The sequence below is a fragment of the Protopterus annectens genome, chromosome 17.part0 (genome assembly GCF_019279795.1).
Source record: "Protopterus annectens isolate FY-2018-M chromosome 17.part0, PAN1.0, whole genome shotgun sequence".
Classification (NCBI taxonomy): domain Eukaryota; kingdom Metazoa; phylum Chordata; order Ceratodontiformes; family Protopteridae; genus Protopterus; species Protopterus annectens.
Genome location: NC_056751.1, coordinates 648,879,584 through 648,901,317, shown reverse-complemented (window position 1 = coordinate 648,901,317; position 21,734 = coordinate 648,879,584). Strand labels below are relative to the sequence as shown.

The 21,734-nt window shown below is 37.8% G+C and overlaps 1 protein-coding gene across 1 annotated transcript in view; it reads left to right on the top strand.

Moving 5' to 3' along the window:
- Positions 1–21,734, top strand: part of PPFIBP2 (PPFIA binding protein 2) — a gene marked incomplete in the record, with an annotated part of 2,221,164 nt that overhangs the window by 1,194,031 nt on the left and 1,005,399 nt on the right. The window contains 1 exon segment of the mRNA XM_044058974.1: positions 21,144–21,257. Within this exon segment, the coding sequence (XP_043914909.1) occupies positions 21,144–21,257 (114 nt within the window).

Below are 21,734 nucleotides of genomic sequence, written 5' to 3'. Positions count from 1 at the left end.
ATGTTGTGACTGCGGCTCATTTATTTAGAATTTTTAGAAAAATTGTTTTGAATAAGGGTACTGTTACATATACCTGGATAGTATGAAAAGAGCTCCATTTGACAGATTTTAGATTGGAGGTTAGTTCATCTGTTTAGAAGTTGTATGCTTAATTGATTTACTTTCACCTTTAAAATAACATCTGCATGCATGAGATCTCGCTTGAAGATATTGATGTTTTACCTACCATAAGAGTTCTATCATGGACAAACTTACTGCTGCACATTGGAGTGTCATAAAGTATTGAATGAATTTAAAATACTACTTCTGAAGTTATGCCAATTCAGGTAAAAGGAATAAATGTCTGTCTGTCCCTTTTCTGTGATGTAGTATGATATAGGAGGTAGTGTTCTGGGGTGTAAAGGCAGAATCCCCAAATCAGAGAATACAAGGAGAATGCAGTGCTCTGCAAAACTGCTTTACCTTTCAGTCTCTATACAAGTAAGGTGTGACAGACAAGCAGTTGGAACATTTGGCTGGTAGGCTGGGTATTAGAAACAGTATCATCAGTAAGTCCAATTAGACCTAAGATTTCTTTTAGTTCTGCTAGACTGTTGTCACTGCTATCTAACTGCCTATATGTTATAGGTGACCTAATGCATTAATACTTAGTCATAACACTAAATACAGGACCTTATAGCAACTTTTTTCAAACATAATGGGGAGGTCGAGAGAAAGATCAAAATGTCAGCAAAAGAAAACTGGCTATAATCTGTGTACAGTGACAAGTTCATGTAGTTAGTGACATAATTCCTTAGTCTTAAAGTGCATCAAATTTCTAATATCTTGGGCACTTTCACTGTGAGCCCAGCCATTACTTATAGTTCATATCTAGATAGTAGATAGCTTGTTGTAGTTCTGTTCGGGGAAACATGGTCAGGGAAGCCTATAGCGTGCTGCTTGGTACAAGGATAACCGTCCTTTCCATCACTTGAGATTTTTATTATATTTAAAAATAATGCAGTTGACTTAAGGAAATCACTCTGCATGCCTTTACATGTAAACTGATGTACCATATAAAGGTTTATTACTTATAAATCGCATTGGTGTCTCACAAAAAAAAAATAATAATTTTTCAAGAATCATACAGACTTTGATATTCAGACTTGTATATGCTGTTTTGAACTGCGGTGGTGGTACTGTGGTAGCGTTGTTGCCTCACAGTAAGACGTCCTGTTCGATTCTCAGCTAAAGCGTCTTCTGTGTGGAGACATGCGTGAATGGGCGTACCTACGTTGAAGGTTGTGCGTCAGAGCTGGCAACTCGGCATGTAAAAATCTACTGCCAATCATTAGCGGACCAGAGTTCCGCTGTGGCGTCCCCTAACCGGGAAAAGCCGAAAGACACAACTTGTATATGCTGTTTTAAGAAAAATAATGTAATTTTCCAAGATGCACTATAAGTAGTCAAATTCAGACTATCTGCAAGGAGTCTGGATGAGTCAAACTCATTGAAAGATGCAACTTCTGATACTACAGATGGAATCATTACAAACAGTTTTTGCAATCCCCCTGCACCCCCATGTGGGAATGTTCAACCCCCCCCAACTACCCTAATTCACATGTACTAATTGCATAGTTGCGCAACAGCTGGAAAAAGAAAAAAGAGAAAACACCCAGTAAAGGTGAGACACAGCTTGCGAAACCGATGATCTCACAATAGAAATTATATCTATATAAACATATTCCAGGCACTGAAGAGTCAGTGAGTTTGACTCATCCATTATCCTTGTGGTGAGTTTCTATTAATAGATGTCTCATTTTTATAAATATTTGTTTATTAATGTTACGTTACAACGTGACAACAACTAAAGTGTAGTACGTCAATAAGAAATAACAGCACAGATCAAATTCAAAATGTCATCATTATAACAGCAAAGATAACATTAAAGCAACAATTGATTTCATGTTTTAGAGTTGTGACACATATAGACAGCACTTAGTGCCTTCAGTTCTTTTGGCTTATTGCAGAGGTAATGCATCTCACCTATTTATTTACTTTGATTCTTATATGATGCAGCTACCTAACAAAAGTTTACCATATCTCTGTCATTTCCTGTCCAAGGCCACCTTACAACTCTAGTCAGATTCATAGACCCAATTTCTCCAAAGCCAATTAAAGCATCAACCAGTAGTTATACAAAAACCCTTAATGGGTTTGAATATTGAAACCATCACATCCTTCTTCCTGTACCGGAGATGTACTTTTCAACACCAATTTTTCCAGACTAGAGTATCCAGTTATTTCCATTTGTGTAGAACACATTTCTTAGCAACCTCCATCTAGAACCAAAACATTCTGTATATTTGTGTATCTTCCTAAACAGCATGAAGTCATTTTGCACAATTTTTTTAGTTTGTGTTTCTCTTTCTATATACTGTAATCCTGCTCCTTTTATAGCCATGGATCTTGGCTCTGCCTTTTATTAATTAGCAAATAAATAAACAGATAAAGCATTAATAGTTTAGTTCTTTTGGGGGATAGTGTCTATGATAGTGTCCTTTATGTATATCATACTTCTAGAGATATGAGTTCGATCCTCCATCAATACCTACATTACTTGCTTAATATCCAGACAGAAAAACCTTAGCTTAGGCTAGGCCGCCAAAACAATGTGATGCTGCCATTTTATCCCAGCATGTCTCTAGCAAGTGAAATTACACAGTGGGAGAAGTAATTCTAGCCTGTGCCATATTAAAAATATTGATGCATTAATTTACATTGGTAGATTTGCCAGTCAGGCATACTGGCAAAACACCAAGCAGCCCTTATCGCCAGGGCTTGTATATCTCACTACAACAATTCATCAAGATTCCTCCAAGTTTACAAAAAAGACTGGTTTTGTGGACGGTAAACCATACAGAACTTCTGGTTTAAATACTGAAATATTTTTGTCTGCATCCTCTTGGGCTGCTATTTCCACGTCTTCACTGACAGGTAATGCCACAGCAAGAATCTGTGATAATTCCTGGTTGGGAATTGTTCTCTTATGACCCAGAAGTGCTCCAGGCAGTCTTTTCCTCATGCAGCAGTTATATAATACCTCCAGTACTTTGAGGTACTCTAACAAAAGAGTATCCTGGAAGATAAACAGTGAGAGGGATTGATACACACTAAGGGAGTGATATTGTCTTGAGAAGAGAATGCAGAATGATTCCTATGTATAGCCATGCTTCACAAAGTGTTGTCTACATAGAATAAGTTACTAAATTTATATTTTCATCTATGTTTTTTTTCAAGGGTAGTTGTAGGTCTGAGTCAGCCAGATGTGCCATTCCATATTTTGGCCACCCATTACACACTGTCTTCTGAATGTGTCTTTTGAAGCAGTCAAACAAAATTCAAAAATATTGGCATATCAGTTCCCAATGAGATTTGTATTAGAGTGTAGTGCTAGTCATAGGATCAAAGGAGGTCAATAGGCTAATGGCTCTGGGGCACTTACAAGCCTAGCCAAGAGTTTATCCCCAAAAGAAAAACCTCAATCAGCATCTGTCACCCCTGTCAATGAGGGACACAGGTGGAACCCCTGGGAAAAATTTGTGGTTGCCCATCTACTCATCAAGGATGCGCTTGAAGAGGGTCAGTTACGTACTTTGTTTGACATGTATGGGGAGTCTATTCCAGAGATGGGGTAGCCTCTAGGAGACAAACCTGTCTCTCTGGCAGGTTTTGTTAATGTCACATATTAGATTTTGTTAATGTCACATATTAGATTTAATCCTTTCAATTGGATACTATACGAGGAGTTAGACTTACAGATATGGAGCATGTCTAGTAGACAAGGGTCTGAGATTGCCTTGTAGGTGAGACACAGATCACCTCTCAGCAAGCTGTATGATACAGAGTAGAATTATAGTGATTTGAGCCTGTCCATATAGGACAGGTGTTGGAGGCCATGGATTCTCTTTGTGAAATATTTCAGTTGGTGCAAATGTTTGCAGAAGTACATACCAAATGGGGCATTGTACTCAATTACTGGCCTAATGAGGGAGGAGTACAGACAGGTAATAACCTCCTTTTTTCTGGATGCAGTCCATTTACTTATGAGATGAACCAAGTAAAAGGCTTTTCTGACCACTGCCATTACATAATGGTGAAATGTGAGATTGTTGTCAACTTGTGTACCCAGGTCTTTCACCACAGGTTGTGTGCTTAGGTGGTTGCCGCTAATGTGGTAATCAGTAGGGACCATGTTTTTGCCAGATGGTATGATAATACATTTTTTTGCATTTAACTTAAGGCCATGACTTTGGCACCAGTCATTTGGTGCTCTGAGACATCATTTGGGGAGTCAGTGACAGTACCCAACTTACGGTCATCTGCAAACTTGGTCAGCCGCAAGCCTTTTCTCTTTGCCTCAACCTCTGAGAAGTAGATGCCAGACAAGAGGGGTTCCAGGACAGAGCTTTGGGGAACACCACTAGTGACAGTTCTGCTGTTGGAGGTAGTGGCACCTATTTTGACCTCGTGGGTTCTGTCTGTGAGCCAGTTGGCCACCCACCTGATAACAGAGGGATTTCCACCACATTTTCTTAGCTTTTCGATGATGCCCGAGTGGGGGATTGTGTCATAGGTTTTGGCCAAGTCAAGGTAAGCTGTATGTACTGACCTTCTCTCATCCAGTACCTTGGTGACAGTCTCAAAAAAGTCAACAAGTTCAACAAGCAAGCTCTGTCCTTGATGAATCCGAATTGGGTGGGGTCAAGTGCTTGGAAATTGCCTATGTCCTTGTTTATGAGATCCATAATAATATGCTCCGTGGCCTTACAGATCAGACTTGTCAAGCTAATGAGGTGATAGTTTCCAGGGTCAGTAGTGGCACCACCTTTGTGCAAAGGGATGACAATGGCAGTTCTTCACTCTGGTGGAATGAAGCCTGTACTTAGGCTATGGTTGAATAGGGTGCTCAATGGTGAGGCTAGTTCTTGCTGGAAATGTTGCAGAATACAGCCTGGGATACTATCAGGTCCCATGGAAGCTGTGTTCTTTGCCTTGGATAGGACCTTTAACACTTGATCTATGGAGATGTGAGGTGCAGAGCAAGTATCGGGCCTGTCGAATGGGCCTTTGGGGGGGCAGGAGGGGTGAAGTTTGCACTGAACATGTCTGCTAGCAGGTTGGCTAAGTCAACAGGATCAGTATAAGTGGTACCATTAAGAAATAATTTGGAACAAACCTGGGCTTTGCCATGGAGGTTTCTGACATAACTGAAAAAGGCTTTGTGGTTAGCCTTTGTTTCGGAGGCTAGTTTTAACTCATAATTGGCTTTGGAGGTTTTCACTAGTGATCTAATTTCCTTGTTGAGGGTAAGAAAGTCTTTGGAATAGATACAGCATAAATTATATGCTGCTCTGTTGGTAATATCATGAGAGGCTATTGCCCAAGATATTGTGTAATGGCCTTAATGTTTGTCTCTTTTTTCAGCTTATTAGTATTCATAGTGGTCATATCCATGGTCTCTCCAGTGTACTTAAATGAAGTTGACCACAAGAAGTTAAATTGGCATTGTAGCTGAAAGGAAAGAGTATGCATAGGACCATGCATGCCTTTTGTCTTATACTCATTTGGAGATCAGCCTCAAGGCTGTCTAAAAGCACTCAGTAATTCCCAGCAGCACAGTAGAAACTGTTCTTGTGATACAAAAAGAGCTGTTAGGTTACCTGCAAATAAATCCAGCTTGTACTTTCTTCATAACCTGTATTTCTGCAAATGTTCACATCGTCCCTGATGGCCAGCAATAAAAGCTTAGTCACTAGCCTGACTCCATGGTGCAGAAGGACCCAGGCAAGAAGGATGAGGAGTAAAGGGAGAGTGGCCTGCTTGCTTGTCACATGGAAGTCAAGACTAGAACCCATGACATCAGCTACAGGGGGAAGGGAAAGGCCGCTTGGAAGCAATGCCCCTTGTGAAAGTGGGGACATCCTCTGCAGTCAGCTGTTGCACTCCCCCTCCCTTCCCCAGTGCTTTGTCAATTTCATGCTCAGGGCTTTGGAGAAGAATGGAAAAACTGCTTGGATGACAGCCCCTCTTGTACAGTTCTCACTTACTAGAGAACAAATGGGCGCACTGGCCAAGAGAGGATCTGTGGGTTTTCAGACAGTGGAGACAAATCCCCCTCCCAAAAAAAACTTCAGTCACTGAAGCAAATAAAAGGGGTGGAACAGGGCAAATGTTTCTTGTGTGCTATCCTTCTCCATGTGAATTGATCACAGAATGTGGAACCAAATGTTAAAAGCTGTTGTTACTCCATGTGATATTGCTCTTAATTTATTTACAAGGAGACATAATAAAATAAATGATATGTTATATCGTGTAAGATTACAGTATTTAAGCAGACAATGTACAGAGAGTTTATGCTTTACGTGGTGTTGAGATTGCACTTAAAGCACAAAATGGGCAGAAAAGGTAACAGAGCAGTATGGGAAGCTGTGCTAAAGTTTAACAGAGCATGATGGTTAGCTCTGGAAGGCAAGCATAGAGGTAAAGTTTAACAGAGCATAATAGCAGAGAGTGGGGCAAGAGATTACAAGCATAAATAGCAAATCTTATCTGCAACATATAATCAGTAATAGCAGATTTTATTAGAAAGAGAAGAGAGGGGACTAATTATAAAGATGAATAAGTACTAAGTAGCAGAATAAGGAAGGTTAGGTTAGAAAATGTGTGGGATGTGAAGAGGAATAAAAATGAGAGGGAGAAAGTTGGAGTCATAGAGTGGGGGTTAGTGATAAGGAGTTGTGAGAAGAGGAGCAGGGTGTTGACTAGGGCTTTGTGAGGGTAGAGGAGGTGGGAGTTAGTTGGGAAAAGAGCACTTGCAAAGACAAGAGTTAGCGATGTGGGATTTTAGGTGGGTTTTGAATAGCTATCCACTGTCAGTTTCCTTTAACTGGAGTACAGGGAGTCTCCTGTAAAGCTTGATATGGATATAAACAGTAAGAATTTATTGGTGGACCATAAGGATGGAATGAAGAGTTGGACGATATGCTTAGAGAGGGGCTATTTTTAGGTCTGTAAATAAGTTTGTATATCTTTATTAGTTGGCAGGATTTTAAGTAATTTACTAGCTATAGTCTTTGTAGCTGTCACAGGGCTAAGCAATGGTGAATGCTACGAAGGAGGCTGTATATGAATTTTGCAATCTTGTTATAATGTCACTCAGTCTTTTATAACTAGGAGGTTTTTATGTTTATGAGAATGGAAGCAGAATAGAGGATTATGAGGAGAAGGTGAATTGAGGCAATATTTATTGGCATGGTCAGACTGGAACTATTTATTTATGCATTTATTTATTTCCATTTGTTGACCGGGATTGTCTGGTGCCTTCTGTGCTCAACACCGTAAAACTCCACTGCCAATCATGAGCGGACAGGTGATCCGCTGTGGCGACCCCTAACCAGGAAAAGCCGAAAGAAGAAGAAGTTGACCGGGATTGTCTGACTGGATAAAAACCTCTTTTCAATTGAAGTCCAGGAAAAAAAACTCTATGTTTATATATTAAAGAATAAAACATTAGAAACATAGCATGTGATTAGAATTTTTAAACTACCGAAAGTCTGTTTGAGAAATACAAAAAGTGTCCAAAAACTTCCATAGGCATAAAAAAAATAAATAAAAGAAACAAATGGCATACTTATGATAGCTATAAAAATGGGGCAGAAATTCATATTTTGGCTAATTATTATATGACTATACAGCTAGAGTGATGAGTGTGTATAAGTATTTCAGAAAATGCTGTATGTTTGGCGTTGGTGTGATTATTCAGATGCATTGAAGGAACATAAGCAAGCATTGGATAGGTATTGTTGGAGTATGGCTTTAAATAATTTCAGTTTTTCTAAATGTCATAATTCAGTCAGAATGTTGTTCCACAGTTTAGTGAAATAACTTGAGTAAAGTGAGTTGTCAGTTATGACTTTAGATTTACTAGAAATTAGGAGAAATTTATTTCATAAGCACAGTTCCCTTGTAGGTGAGAATGCTGTTTAAAGAAGAACAATTTTGGGGGTCATAAATTAGGTTGTCTACAGTAACGAATTGTGTGTAGGAGAAATATTTTAGAATCTCAATCCAGTGTAATTTTTTTAAGGGCAACACAGTGGTGTCTTCTGGATGGAAGGTTAGTTGCAAATTTATCTGTCTTGTATAGTGTGCATCCAGTTTTTTTTCATATATATAGAGTGCATGTTAGTAAGAATGGGAGCTGCATAGAGAAGTGATGGGAAAAGATAAGATGGGAAAAGATAAGATCAAGCTATGATCTTCCTAGCAGGTCCTGAGAAATACAGGCTGGTTAGATAATGTGCACCAAGTATTTGATTTGTCGTTTTAAATGGCTTGAAGAATACGATCACATTTTAAGTTTTCACCTATAGTGACACCCAACAATTTAGTCTGTGATACGATTTCTATTGATGTAATGCTAAAGGTTTGTTTTTAGTTTTGGTACTGTTTTGGTAAGATGTGGATTAGTTTTATTTTATTTTATTTTATTTATTTATTTATTGCATTTAGAATTAAGTTGGAGATATCTAACAATGACTTGATAGATGAGAAGGACTCTCAAGTGACCTGCTTGAGGGTACAGTATGTTAGGAGGTCAGCAGATAAGGTTAGAGTAATCTGCATATTGCACTATGCTGGCATGCTTGGTTGTAGGACAGAGATCATTTATAAAGATGTTAAACAGTAATTATCCTAGGTCTGATCCTTGAGGAACACCAACAGAGACAGGGAACATGATAAGTATTTGTTTTGATATTTTACAGCTTGGTACCTATTTAATAGGTAGCTCTGAAACCATTAGAGGGCTGAGTGATCAGATTCTAAATAAGAGAGTTTGGTTAGTAATTCTTGTTAAGAAACTGTATCAAAGTTCTTTAGATTGGTCTAAGAAAAGAGAGGAGACAAAGTTAGCTGTATTTTTGTGAATGTTGATGGTGTTAGTGAAATTGTGGAGAGCAGGATTTGTGCTATGGTGGGGATGGAAACATTCTGAGTTTGAGAAAGAAGATTATTATTTCTGAAGTAGTTAAGAAGCTGAGAATGGATACAGTTTTTCAAGCACCCTAGGTAGAGGTGATAGGATAGGATAGCTAAAGGTTTATCATGGGTCAGTGGAATTGGTACTGTTGTGCAGCAGAGTGATAAAATGTTTTTTCCAGAGTGAGAGGACATAGTTCTCTGGCACTGACTGGTTTATTAGATTGGAAATACAGTAAGTAAGCTCTGCTGCAATTTTTATATATTCACCTAGTAGATTGCCAATGGCTAAGGTGGTGGGTTTCAGGTTTTGGAGATATCTTTTAATGGTAGCCACTGGATTTTAAGTGATGTATAATGTTTGCAAATGGGAGTGTGTCAGTATGGTTTGTGATGTAAAATGCTTGCAACTAGGATTGTGTTATTGTGGTTCATTTTCATGTATATAAGTATATGATTGCTTATGTCTTAAGTGATGATTTTAATAAAGATGTTTCTTGTCTAAAAAAAGGGGGCAAGCATTGAATTTATGTAATGTTGCTTAGGTTATATGATATATAGCAGTGTATGTGAAGTACAATGTTTGTTAATGTTAATTTAATACTATTTGATTACTTTTGCATAAATGTAAATTTGTCTGTGTCACAAGTGGTAATTCAATAAAGATGTTTTAAAAAAAAAAGAAAGAAAGAAGGAGAATTATTTTCACTACAGTTTTGTGGGTTGAAAGGAGTAGCAGCAGGGTTATCTTTAAATAAGCTAAGTACTGTTTTGACAAAGTGGTTACTGAACTGAGTAGTAATACTATCAGTAGTGATGTCCGTGGAAGTGTGGTAGTGTGGCTGCCGTAGAGTATATTATTTATTGTGGCCCGGAATTTGGGATTGTTTTCATATTTATACTGAAGTCTGGCATAATAGGAATGTTTGATTTAATTTGTTTTTAGCATATTTTCTACGCTGTCTAAAAATCTGTAAGCTAGTTTGCGTTTTACTATAGTGCTATTCCTTCCAAGCATTATCTCTTTGGGAGATTAGTTATTTGGCTTGTTTGTTTATCCAAGGAGCAGGTTTGATTTAATTATTTTTGTTTGAATGTGAGCATGATTTTTACAAATACTTAAAAAATTGTATAGAAGTAAGTGAGTGCTTCATCTTGAGACAATATTTTAAGTTTGGCTCAATTATTGATAGGTGAGAGATAAAGGTGTCCTTGTTAAATGAAGTTTGATTGCTGGCTGTATGGGATTGTTTGGTTCACATTGCTGTAGTATCATGCCATAAAAGTTGGAAGATAATCAAAAATTATATCAGGGAGGCATTATGATGTGTTTATATAGTTTATCTGAGAGGACTGTATAAGCCACTCTGTTATAGAATGCGTAGCTCTCAACCTCTTAGCACAAAATCTGGACAAAGCCAAAAATAATGGGGGTCAAAGCCCACAAAATAGGAGCAAAGTTTAAATATTCCTCTTATAGACTTAGAAAGTTGCTAGTATAAAAGTTCTCCTGTTACTATGCATTTTCTGCAGGATATGAAGTCTGAAATTCAAATGGCTGTCATTATTTAGTGAATTCATCCCTTACTAATTTGCCACAAAAATCCAGAAAGTCACAAATTTTATGAGGAACCGACTAAAAATATGAGACAAAAATCAGTACATTCTGTGAACATCTGGACAGTTGAGAGGTATGTATCATTCCCATTATTATGTTTCTTGACTCTAGCAGGGGAAGTGATTCTCTGAGTGAAGCTGTAAAAGATTTACAGTGTTAGAGTCAACTTATCAATCAATGTTTAGAGCACCCTGAATAATAGTTTCATAGGGGATATTGTGATTTGTCAAGCAGAGAAAATTGTCTGCTGTTTGGATATTGTAACCTTGGAATATATATTAGGTGACCATGCATACTGTTTTATGTTTATTTTTCAAAGTGATATCAGTACTTCTGGATTGCTGAATTTTGGGAGGATAAGGGGATGAATAGTGAAGTTGAAAGTGTTTGTAGAGATGATGGCCCACACCCCTCCTAAGGGTATTGTAAACAGGGGACAGCATGTCTTCCTCATTCATATCTTATTTGAGCCAAGTTTCTGTTACTATTATAAAGTTGGTTGAATTGGGGCAATACGTGCATGGAGGTCAGCCAATTTCTTACAGATGCTTTTGTTCTTTTATGTTTATTTTTCAGGGTTGAACAGTAAACTATATACCCTGTAAGGGAGGAGAAGGGAGGGAAGTTGAATACCTCTTGTCAGTTGATTGACTTTTGTGCATCTTTCTGGGGGTCTAGATTAGGAAGCATATCACCACTAAGGTTAAGTGGTTTTAGGAGCTGATGAATTGTTTAACACTGTAGAGCAATCTGTTTTTGGTGTGTTTTTTCAATGACTGCTGGATATGGCAGTCGAATTTAAGTTTTGTCTATGTATATGCCTAGTAATTTGGTATAAGTTACCAGCTTGATAAATTTGGAGTTTATGGAAGTCATAGAGAAGTTTGTTTTTTTTTGGTTAAAAGATGATTAGTAGTGAAAAGCATTAATTTTGTTTTGCTGTACTTGTGGAACAGTTCTGCATTAGTCGGCCATGTTTCTGTTGAGGAGAAGGACTCATGGGTAATATATTGTAATACGTTTAAGCTCCGGGCTGAACGTACAAGGATGGAGTCATCTGCATATTGTATAATAGAGGCATATCTAGTAGCAGAGTGGAGGTTGTTAATGAAAATGTTAAAAAGTATAGGGCCAAGGATAGATCATTAGGAAACTCCTACCAATACTGGAAGAAAAGCATAGAATTCACTGCTTGGAATCTATTGCTCTGGTAGTTGTGGAGCCACATTAAGGTTGGGTTATTAAGTCCTAACAGTGCCAGTTTGGTCAAGAGTTTATTGTGAGAACCAGTGTCAATAGTTTTGGATATAACAAGGAACAAAGCAGATACTGTGTTAGTCCTCAGCGATGTTGACACATCACTGATGAGCTGCTTCAGATAATGTTCCAACAAATTTATAATATATACTGTATTTATAGGTTCATAGGTTCATACCAGGCTATCTGCCCTAGGGCATTTATAAGCCTAGCCAGAGTGTGTTTGGCTTTCGCAACCCATTTTAAATTAATTTTGCTATGCCTTTTTTTGAGGTTAGTATACTGTGCCTCTGTCTAACAGTGACACAGAAGTGATAGCCGGGGTAAACCTACGATCTCCCATCCACTCGTCAAGATTCCTCTTGAAGAGAGTCAATGTGGGACTCTGCCTAACCTGGACTGGGATTTTATTCCAGAGTGAAGGGAGCCTCTGGGTTATGAATCTGTCCCTCCAGCATGTCCTATTTATTTCAGTGCTGAGGTTCAAGTCTCTCGAGCACGTAGCTCGATGGGATTTGGATTTTCTGAGGTGCAGCATGTCCATTAATTCCGGGTTGGACATGGCTTTATACGTCAGGCACAGATCGCCTCTGAGCAGGCGGTATGCCACTGAGTAGAGCTGGAGTTTCTTTAACCGGGCAGCATATGGCATCTGTTTGAGCCCTTTGATCCTCTTGGTGAGGTACTTTTGGGGTCTTTCCAGTTGCTGCAGGTGTCTGGTAAGGTACATCCCAAAGGGGCATTGTACTCAATTATGGGCCTGATGAGGGATGAGTAAAGAGGTACGATGACCTCCCTGATCTAGATGTGAATCCCTTCATGATTAGGTGGGCTATATAAAATGTTTTTCTAACCACTTTGGCCACGTGGTTGTCAAATGAGAGATTGCTATCAACTTGGGTCCCCAGGTCCCTAATGACTTCTTCTGTACTTAATGGATTACCACCTATGTGGTAATTTGTGGGCACTTTGTTTTGCCAAAGGGATGACTATACACTGTTTGGCATTTAGCTTGAGGCCATGGCTCTGGCACCAGTTGTCTGTTTCTATGAGGCCCTTTTGGAGGATGCTTGTGTCGGCTGGAGAGTTGATTATGGCGCCCAGTTTGCAGTCATCTGCGAACTTGGTCAGCCACAGTCCTTCCGTGTTGGCCTGTACCGCCAAGAAATATTTACCGAACAAGAGAGGTCCCAGGACTGAGCCTTGTGGGATGCCACTTGTAACTGGTTTGGAGTCTGACATGGCTCCAGCAATTCTAACCATGTGGGTTCTGTCCTTGAGCCAGTTTGCAACCCATCTAGTGACATAGGGGTTTATATTTAAGCTGGTGAGCTTATCTATAATGCCCGAGTGGGGTATTGTATCGAAGGCTTTTGCGAGGTCCAGGTAGGCTGTGTAGACCACCTTCCCCTCGTCAATGGCCTTGGTGACTGTTTCAAAGAAATTGATCAGGTTTAAGAGGCAGGATCTGCCCTTAACAAAGCCAAACTGGGTAGGATCCAGTGTCTGTAGGTCCCCAATATCTTTATTTATGAGGTCCATGATGATCCTTTCCATAGCTTTGCAGACCAAGCTAGTCAGGCTTATGGGGCGATAGTTTCCAGGATCCGTTGAGGCACCACCTTTGTGGAGAGGGACCACTGTTGCTGTACGCCACTCTTTGGGTACATATCCTGTAGTAAGGCTAAGATTGAACAGTAGTTTTATGTTTGGGTTTAGCTCTTCTTGGAGTTCATGTAGACGAGCCGGGACACCATCTGGTCCCATTGATGCTGTGTTTTTTGCTTTGGAGAGGGCGGCTCTTACCTGAGCATCTGAGATGTCAGGGGGGCAGCACTCTGTTGGGATAGATATTTGCCCTTTTGGTGGGGAGAGGGGGGAGAAGTTTGCACTGAATCTGTCAGCTAGGATGTTGGCAATGTCTGTGGGCTTGGTGTATTTATCATCAGATAAAGTTTAAATAAATAAAGGTAAATTGAAGGAAATAAAGGTAAATTCATTTTTCAGGTAAATACCATCCCAAAATGGGTAATGCATCATTTCTGTAATGTCATCACCTCTGTCTTCATACTGGAAATTTTCTGAATTTGGTGATACAATAGTGCATCATTTTGTCTCCTCCTAAGCAGTCTCTGTGCTTCCATATCAGTAATGGTAATTAGTTTTCTGCAGAGAATGTAAAATGAAGTGAATTACAAATTGCATTTTTAGAAAGGTGAACATGGTAACAGTGCCATATTAATTCAATATACTGACTTAAGGAATATGTAAAATGAGGACTTGATGTTCATTCATTTTGATTACCCCCTGATCAAGTCAATAGCCACCAGGTACCAACATACAACAGGTGTAATATTAGAAGTCAGTCCAAGAAGGGACATACCTAGAGGTAATTTGGAACCTCACCAGTCTGTCTACAACATCATTGGAATGATAGAGAATACCAGTTGTCCCAGTGAGAGCCTGCATGTGCAAAAATTACAAAATTCAAATAGATGAGGCCAAGACAAGAACTGAATTTGTGAGCCAGACACAAGCAAATATGTATATATGTATGTACGTATATATATATATATATATATATATATATATATATATATATATATATATATATATATAAACTCCATATATATTACTTCAATTTATCGAGTGCTGGTACTTTAATGTTCAATTATATTGAAGTATTTGGATATATTTTTATGTCATTGATTATTATGATGTTTGTTATTTTCTCATAACAGTATAGCACAGAATATTTTTCTTGTGTCTGCTCTGTTATTGGACTTAATGGTTCAGGAATATTGTGTCTGTGGGCTTCTGCTGTGATGGGGCTTTATATTTTAGAAGTGTGTTATTAGACAGTGGTTATGCTTGGACTTTGATCACAGATCATGCATGCAAAGGAGCTTTCCCTCTTCTGCAGTGTTGTGTGATGTTGGTGTTAGAATTTAAAGTCATAGCAAACATTACTGCTTTTAGTTTTTTTTTTTTCTGTACTGGCAAGAATTCAATGTGATTTATTAAATAAATCTGTCTCTGGTATATAAATGAGTACTTGATATTTGATCTGTGACACATTTCATCTTCAGAAAAAGTGTCACAATTGATCTAAAACACGTTTCATTGAAAACACAAATGACTGAATCACATCTGATAGAAAAGTATGTGAGGCTATAGAAAATCACTGCCTCTATAGTGTTAGATTATAAGAATTACAGTGTGGATCATATAGGAATTACAACGTTGATCACTGTTTGTACCTTGCTATTATGTCTCTGTAGAAGTTTCAGTTTGTGCAACGGGTGATTCACTGTGTGAGGAGTTTTCTTGTTATCTCTGTGGTTATACAACCATGGAGTTAATATATTTAAGTAAGGGGAGGGTGTGTAGAGGGACATGCCCCCTTCAAAAAAAAAAAAAAAGAAAAGAAATTTTGGGCAAGTATTTGATGTATATGAAGTTTTAGATGTAATGTGATGCAACTATTTTTTTAGATTAAATGTGCATTAGATGGAATATTATTTAGCTATTTTTCCCCATCAGACCAGAAGTCCCAATAACACATCACTCCTGAGCCATTAAGGCCTTAACAGTGTAGGCATGCTGACACACATTATATAGAGACTTAGTGAGCTGCTTAGCATGGAAGTTCAAGCTCAGTTTAAGTATAAATAAAAAAAACAGGTGCATACTTTACATATATCAGTAACACAGAAAAGAGTGCCAGTTCTTGTCCTCAGCAGAAACAGTTAGAAATAATATGACCAGCAGCTTCTAGGCAGAGTCGTGCGGATTAAATACAATTGAAAACAGTAATTTTATTTATCACTGCTGTCTGCCTTGTATGCCAAAGCCATACCTCTCAACATCTTAAAACAAGAAATCTGGACAAAGCCACAAATAATGGAGGGACAAAGGCCCCAAATAGGAACAATTTTTAAGTATTGCTATTACAAACTGAGAATGCTGATACACTAACAGGTTTTGCATTAATATGAATTTTCTGAAGAGTATAAAGTCTGAAACTGACATATCTGCCATTATTTTCCGAGTTCAATCTTTAATGATTTGCCAGCAATTTGTCAGAAAACCACAATTTTTATGAAAAAATGGATGAAAAATACAAGGCATAAATCTGAGCAGTCTATAAAAATATGTACAGTTGGGAGGTATGGCCACAGCCCAGAAAAAACAAGGGAAGGTTCTCTGGCGTAAACCTCTGCATTTTGTATCATGCAGTTATAAATTTATACCACTATTCCTTCCTCTTGTGAAATTAGTAATGCATTTTAATGTGAATAAAAGCAATAAGTATATATTGTAGTCTTGAAATAAAATACAAACAGTAAGAAAGCCGAAGGATTTTGTAATGTGATGGCTGAGTATACACACAAAGTTTTTTTGGCAGCCAGTCCCACAGTTGTGGTGATTGGTATTATGCACAGAGTAATAAAGCCCTGTTTACTGTACCACGATATACGGTAGCAATGTGGACACTTGGCCACTGACTCAGCACTGAACAGAAACAGTAATGCAATGGAGCATTTAGAGCAAAAAAAGAAAAAAAAGTAAATACCTCGAGTTTGTTAAACAAACTTTTTTTTAGAGATGGTACTGTTAATCAACTACATGCCAGGACTCATTCTTTTTCACTTGTAACTGATAAAAAATGCAGAGTAGCTTGCATCAACACCCAGTGGTAGTTAACCCAGGAAAGATGCTACTGGTTGCACAATGTTGGTGTTAAACATTTCCTCACTGGAGTCCAAAACATTTTCACTCGACTACTTCATTATTTGAGCAGCATTGCTTCATTTTATGACTAATCCCTAGTATGAAATGCTGAGTTCAGCTCAGTAAAGCCATTACAGACTTTGTGCCAATTATGAGTCGAGTCAAAACAATCATCATGGCTGCTAATGTACAGTCTAGCCATGTCTTTCCACTCTTCTGCAACAACTTCCATTTGTATACCTACATCCTTTTATGGCAGTTGCAGTACGGCAAATAACAGAAAAATGAGACTTTAAATCTGCTTCTAGTGTACATTTTGGTACTGACATTAATGTATTTGCTCAGATGCTCTCCTAGACAAATGTTAAGCTTGAGCAAATGACACAGATTACTATTCTGAAGCTGTGGTTTGTAGGATTATGGAGGATGCTTCTGAGTCTTGCAAGGGAAGATCTACTAGGTTTAGATTTAAAGCACTACCTTTGTATAATTGCAATGGGGAATCTACAGCTTAGGCTAGTAGCTGGTGTAGCAATGCCATGCAAGACTTATTTTGACATTGTGATTTCAATGTTTGGGGGTGGATCTAGAGTGCACAAAATCGTATTTTGTTGTGGCTTTCATTCAGTCTTTTATATACAAAACTGTTCGAGTGCAATTTGAAACTGTCATTCTGGGACAGCTTTCATTATGTGACAAAGCATTCTGTTCTGCTTTTGTCACTTGTGGTGTTGGAAAACAATACAATAATGTTTCTATTTTACTATGAAAAATAGCTGGAAATTTGAGCTGCTACATACCTACTCATGCCCTGTAGACATAATGCCTTTGACTCTTCCTGCCCTTACTATGAATTATGTTATCGTACAATTATTTTCTGTCTGACAAGCAAGCCTGCTATGGAATCAAAAATTTTCAGGTGAAGTCATCATAGTAAGTGATAAAGTAAAACTGTGTGAATTAACTGGTACTATACATCTGTAAAAGAAACAAGAGAGTGATCTACACCACTGTGCTGTACATATCTATAAATACAAGGTTTTACATGTGGGCAGTATTCTTTCAGACTTGAATAATTGTTGCTATTAGATAAAGACTAATGGAAAAAATTTGGGGATTTAAGCCGCTTTTATAAACATATTAGCATGTAATATGCCTGCAGTTTTACCAGATTCCATTTGTGGCTGAAAAACAGTGTTGGAAACAATTGGGGATGCTTTACATCTTCTTCTGTGCGTTATGCTTCAAGAATGATTAATACTGTTTTCAACTTGTCATTCTAATATTTTGCATCATTATATCTGTGAAATTTGTACTGCTTCTTAACTCTGTATTGATCACTTCCTCACTGGATGTCTTTCATGGGTATGTAGGAAATTCTTCATCTCACACTTTTCTAGGAAGGCAGTTTATCCATGAGTCCAAAAGCTACAGCAATGTCATTTTCTTTAAAGATCTTTAATGGTAGTAGTAATCCGAACCTGTAGCAATACAAATTATTATCTAGAGTTAGTAAAGTACAGAAACTACCCATGTTTCTTTTCATAGTCTTCCAAATCTAACCATGAACTCAGTTTGATCTTAGTGGTTTAAAGCAGTAGTAAGTTATTCTTTAATCACATGACAAAATGAAAGGGAAAAACTGTAACATTAACATTCTGCCAGTAAACAGTGGCATGACCACTTGACCTTAGGACATAGTATATGCACCTTTGGTGGATGACTTCTGAATAGTTAAAAATATATGTCCAACTGTTGTAGAGACAGTGGGAGACATTAGTTGTTGTTGTGTCTTTTGGCTTTTCCCGGTTAGGGGTCACCACAGCTGAACTCCGGTTTGGCAGTAGATTTTTACGTGCTGAGATGCCGGCCCTGATGCACAACCTTTAATGAAGGTACGCCCATTCATGCATGTCTCCACACAGAAGACGCTCTAGCTGAGAATTGAACGGTACAACGTCTTACTGTGAGGTGACAACGCTACCACAGCACCACCACTGCAGACATTAGTTAATTATCAATAATGCAACACATGTTGATATATGTAAAAGTAACAATTTACATTCTTTGGGGCCAGATGAAATACTTGGTGGTTTCCTATGTACAAAACTAAGGAAAACCTAATTAAATCTCCTTAGTCATAATAAAGTTTTATCATGTGGACACACCTCTAACTTGTGGCAGCAGACTTTTGTAGTGTCAGCTCACAAAGCATGTGTGTTGAGAAGATTACATCAGACCCAAACGATTTTACATCTATCAGTATGACCTTTTCTTTCTAATGTCTTGGAGAAAGTCATTGTGGAGCCTATCCAAAAATAATGCAAGAGACCTACTTTTGTTACCCATGGAACAGTGTAGGTTTGTTAAGAGAACAGTTTGCCTTTTGAATCCAGGGTAATTCTTTCATGAAAAAACAGCGCTGCTCGAAGAAAGTCTGAGAGTACATATTGCTTATCTTGATATTGTTAAAGACTTCAACACTATTCCACATGAGGGAATAATTGATAAATTCAAAACATTTAGTGCTGATCCATGCATAATTCAATGGGAAAAACAATGGTTAAGCAACAACACATGGCAAGTTGAGGTGGACATGGATATTTCCAGTGGTATTGCATTGGACTTTGTAATGGGGCATGTTACTTTTGGATAGTTCTTCTCAGATATGAAAGTGTGAAGTGGGCTCTGGTTAGACAAAAATGCCGATTGTAGGCTAGCAGTTCACTTTCCCAGTTAACAAATGTACACATTTATTAAAAAAAAAAAAAAAAAATTAAAAACAAAGTAAATTCAGTAAAACGTGCCAATTTTTCTACAAAATGGTCTGGATAAAATAGATACTTCTGTCAGTAATAATAATGACATTCATGACCACACCTTTAATGTATGTAAATGTGAGACTTTCAAGAAAGGACATAAATTATGATTACAAAATAAATGATCACATAATAAATGAGTTAGTAAAGCTCTAGAGGCAATAGGCATAATTGAATAAACCCTTGATTGTGCCTAAGATGGCCCTTATTCATTTAATGGAAGGGGACAAGCCAAGGAGGATATAGGTGAGATGTTGATGCCTACTCGTCCATTCTGGGGGAAGGCAGTGGTTTTGCTGTATGCAGTGGTGACACCTACAGAAGTGCAGTAAGTCTCATAATATTCTCCTGTATAGTGGTGCCTATCTTTGGTGGAACTTGGCATGCATAGCAGCACTAATACTCTTGCCCATAAACAGTAGTTACAGAATTCCACAGACATTACTGGGGAGAGAACTAGAAGCGTAAACAAAAACATTTCCAGCCTCTCAATGGTTTCTGGCACCATTTTGAGTGCCTCACTCTTACCTGTAAGAGGAACAAAGGAGGTATCAATCTCTCACCCATGGGAGGAATGAATGTGTCATATGGGTGTTCACAGAGGAGGTTAAATGATCACTGTTGTTGGGGGGGGTCAAAACAGGGTAAATAAAGTGACAGATAATTTGAACTTTAACCAGTGTGTATCTTTAATACAGCATCAGTAAAGCATGTTCCATAGCCTATCTAATACTAAAGTGCATGTTTGGTCAATCTACTGAGGTAAATGTGCCACTACCACATTATACCTAGCTGATCATCCATCACTGAATATGTGCTGAATTTTGTAGCCTTTGAACAAGCCACTTAAACCAGATAAAAAAAAAAATCATGGAGTTAAAATTGTGCATTATTGACAAAGGTTTCAGGGATTGTCATTATATACTGTTCCTTGTACGTTACATGACTTCTGTCTCATCTGTAAGACAATATACCATCCTGTTTTGTTTGAAAACACATGCCACAAAGGCACTGCTTGTGAGAGCTAACCATGGATAGAAGAATCTAATACTAAAAATAAATACCAGTTGTAAAATGTGACAAATATACTACACAAGACCTTATAAGGTTATGGAATTATCCCTTAGAAATGGAAGAAGTCTGTCATTAGGCTGTTTAAAAATTACGTGTTATTGAAATTAGGCAATATCAGCATGGTATTAGTGCAGTTAAACTTTTTGAGTGACAGTTGGTCATAAGCTTAACTATGATACTTACAAACCTGTTGTCTGATATCTTGAAGTATATCTTTATTCTCTTTTCTAGTTTATTAAAGAGGTGCTCAATGTTTTACAATTTGATGTATAGTAGAATTTGTGCATTAGTACAGAACTTTATTTTCTAAGGAAAAGTGTGCTGTGCTGGACACATAGTATTTGGATTTACATAATTCAGCATAATGTGTGCTTATAGTGATACATGCATATCGTAACATTTGCATATTATATATCATAACATGGTGAATCTCTTGTGTAGAATATATTAATAGTGGCATTATTTAATAAGAAATAATATGAGGTTGAAATGTACTTGCTGGCTGAGTGCATATTGCATGTATAAGGAAGGCCTTAATTTCTAGTGGTATTTCATAGCTTTGCTAATATGTTTCCTCACCATTTGGCAAATGACTTAATGAAATCTCTTCCAACCAACAGGTGAGTGTCCTAACGGACCAGGTGGAGGCACAAGGAGAAAAGATCAGGGACCTAGAAACCTCTTTGGAAGAACACCATCTGAAACTAAATGCTACTGAAGAAATGCTTCAACAGGTAATAACCACAGCTTTTCCTTGAATTCATTATACCCATTGTGTATAGTACATAATAAATAAGATTCATTACAGACATTATTCCATCATTGTACAGAGCACTTGAGATGTGAAACTCTGTTTTCATTTCACATTGTGTCAAGAAAGAAGGTATATTTATTATACTTTTATTGCCTATAAATTGCATATGTCAGGACATTGGACTTATTTTACATTAATATGTTTAGTTTAGATTGTTTCTGGTTCTACAGGTTATGATGAAGTACATGATAAGTTAGTTATCAGGTTTTATATAATGCATATATTGTATGAACCAATGCCACACTAGAACAGGTTACTTAGTAAATGGATGGATGGATGGATGGATGGATGGATGGATGGATGGATGGATGGATGGATGGATGGATGGAGGGATGGATGGCTAGATGGACATACAGTAAAATATATTATGTTTAGTCTGTTTTTCTGATAATGATGG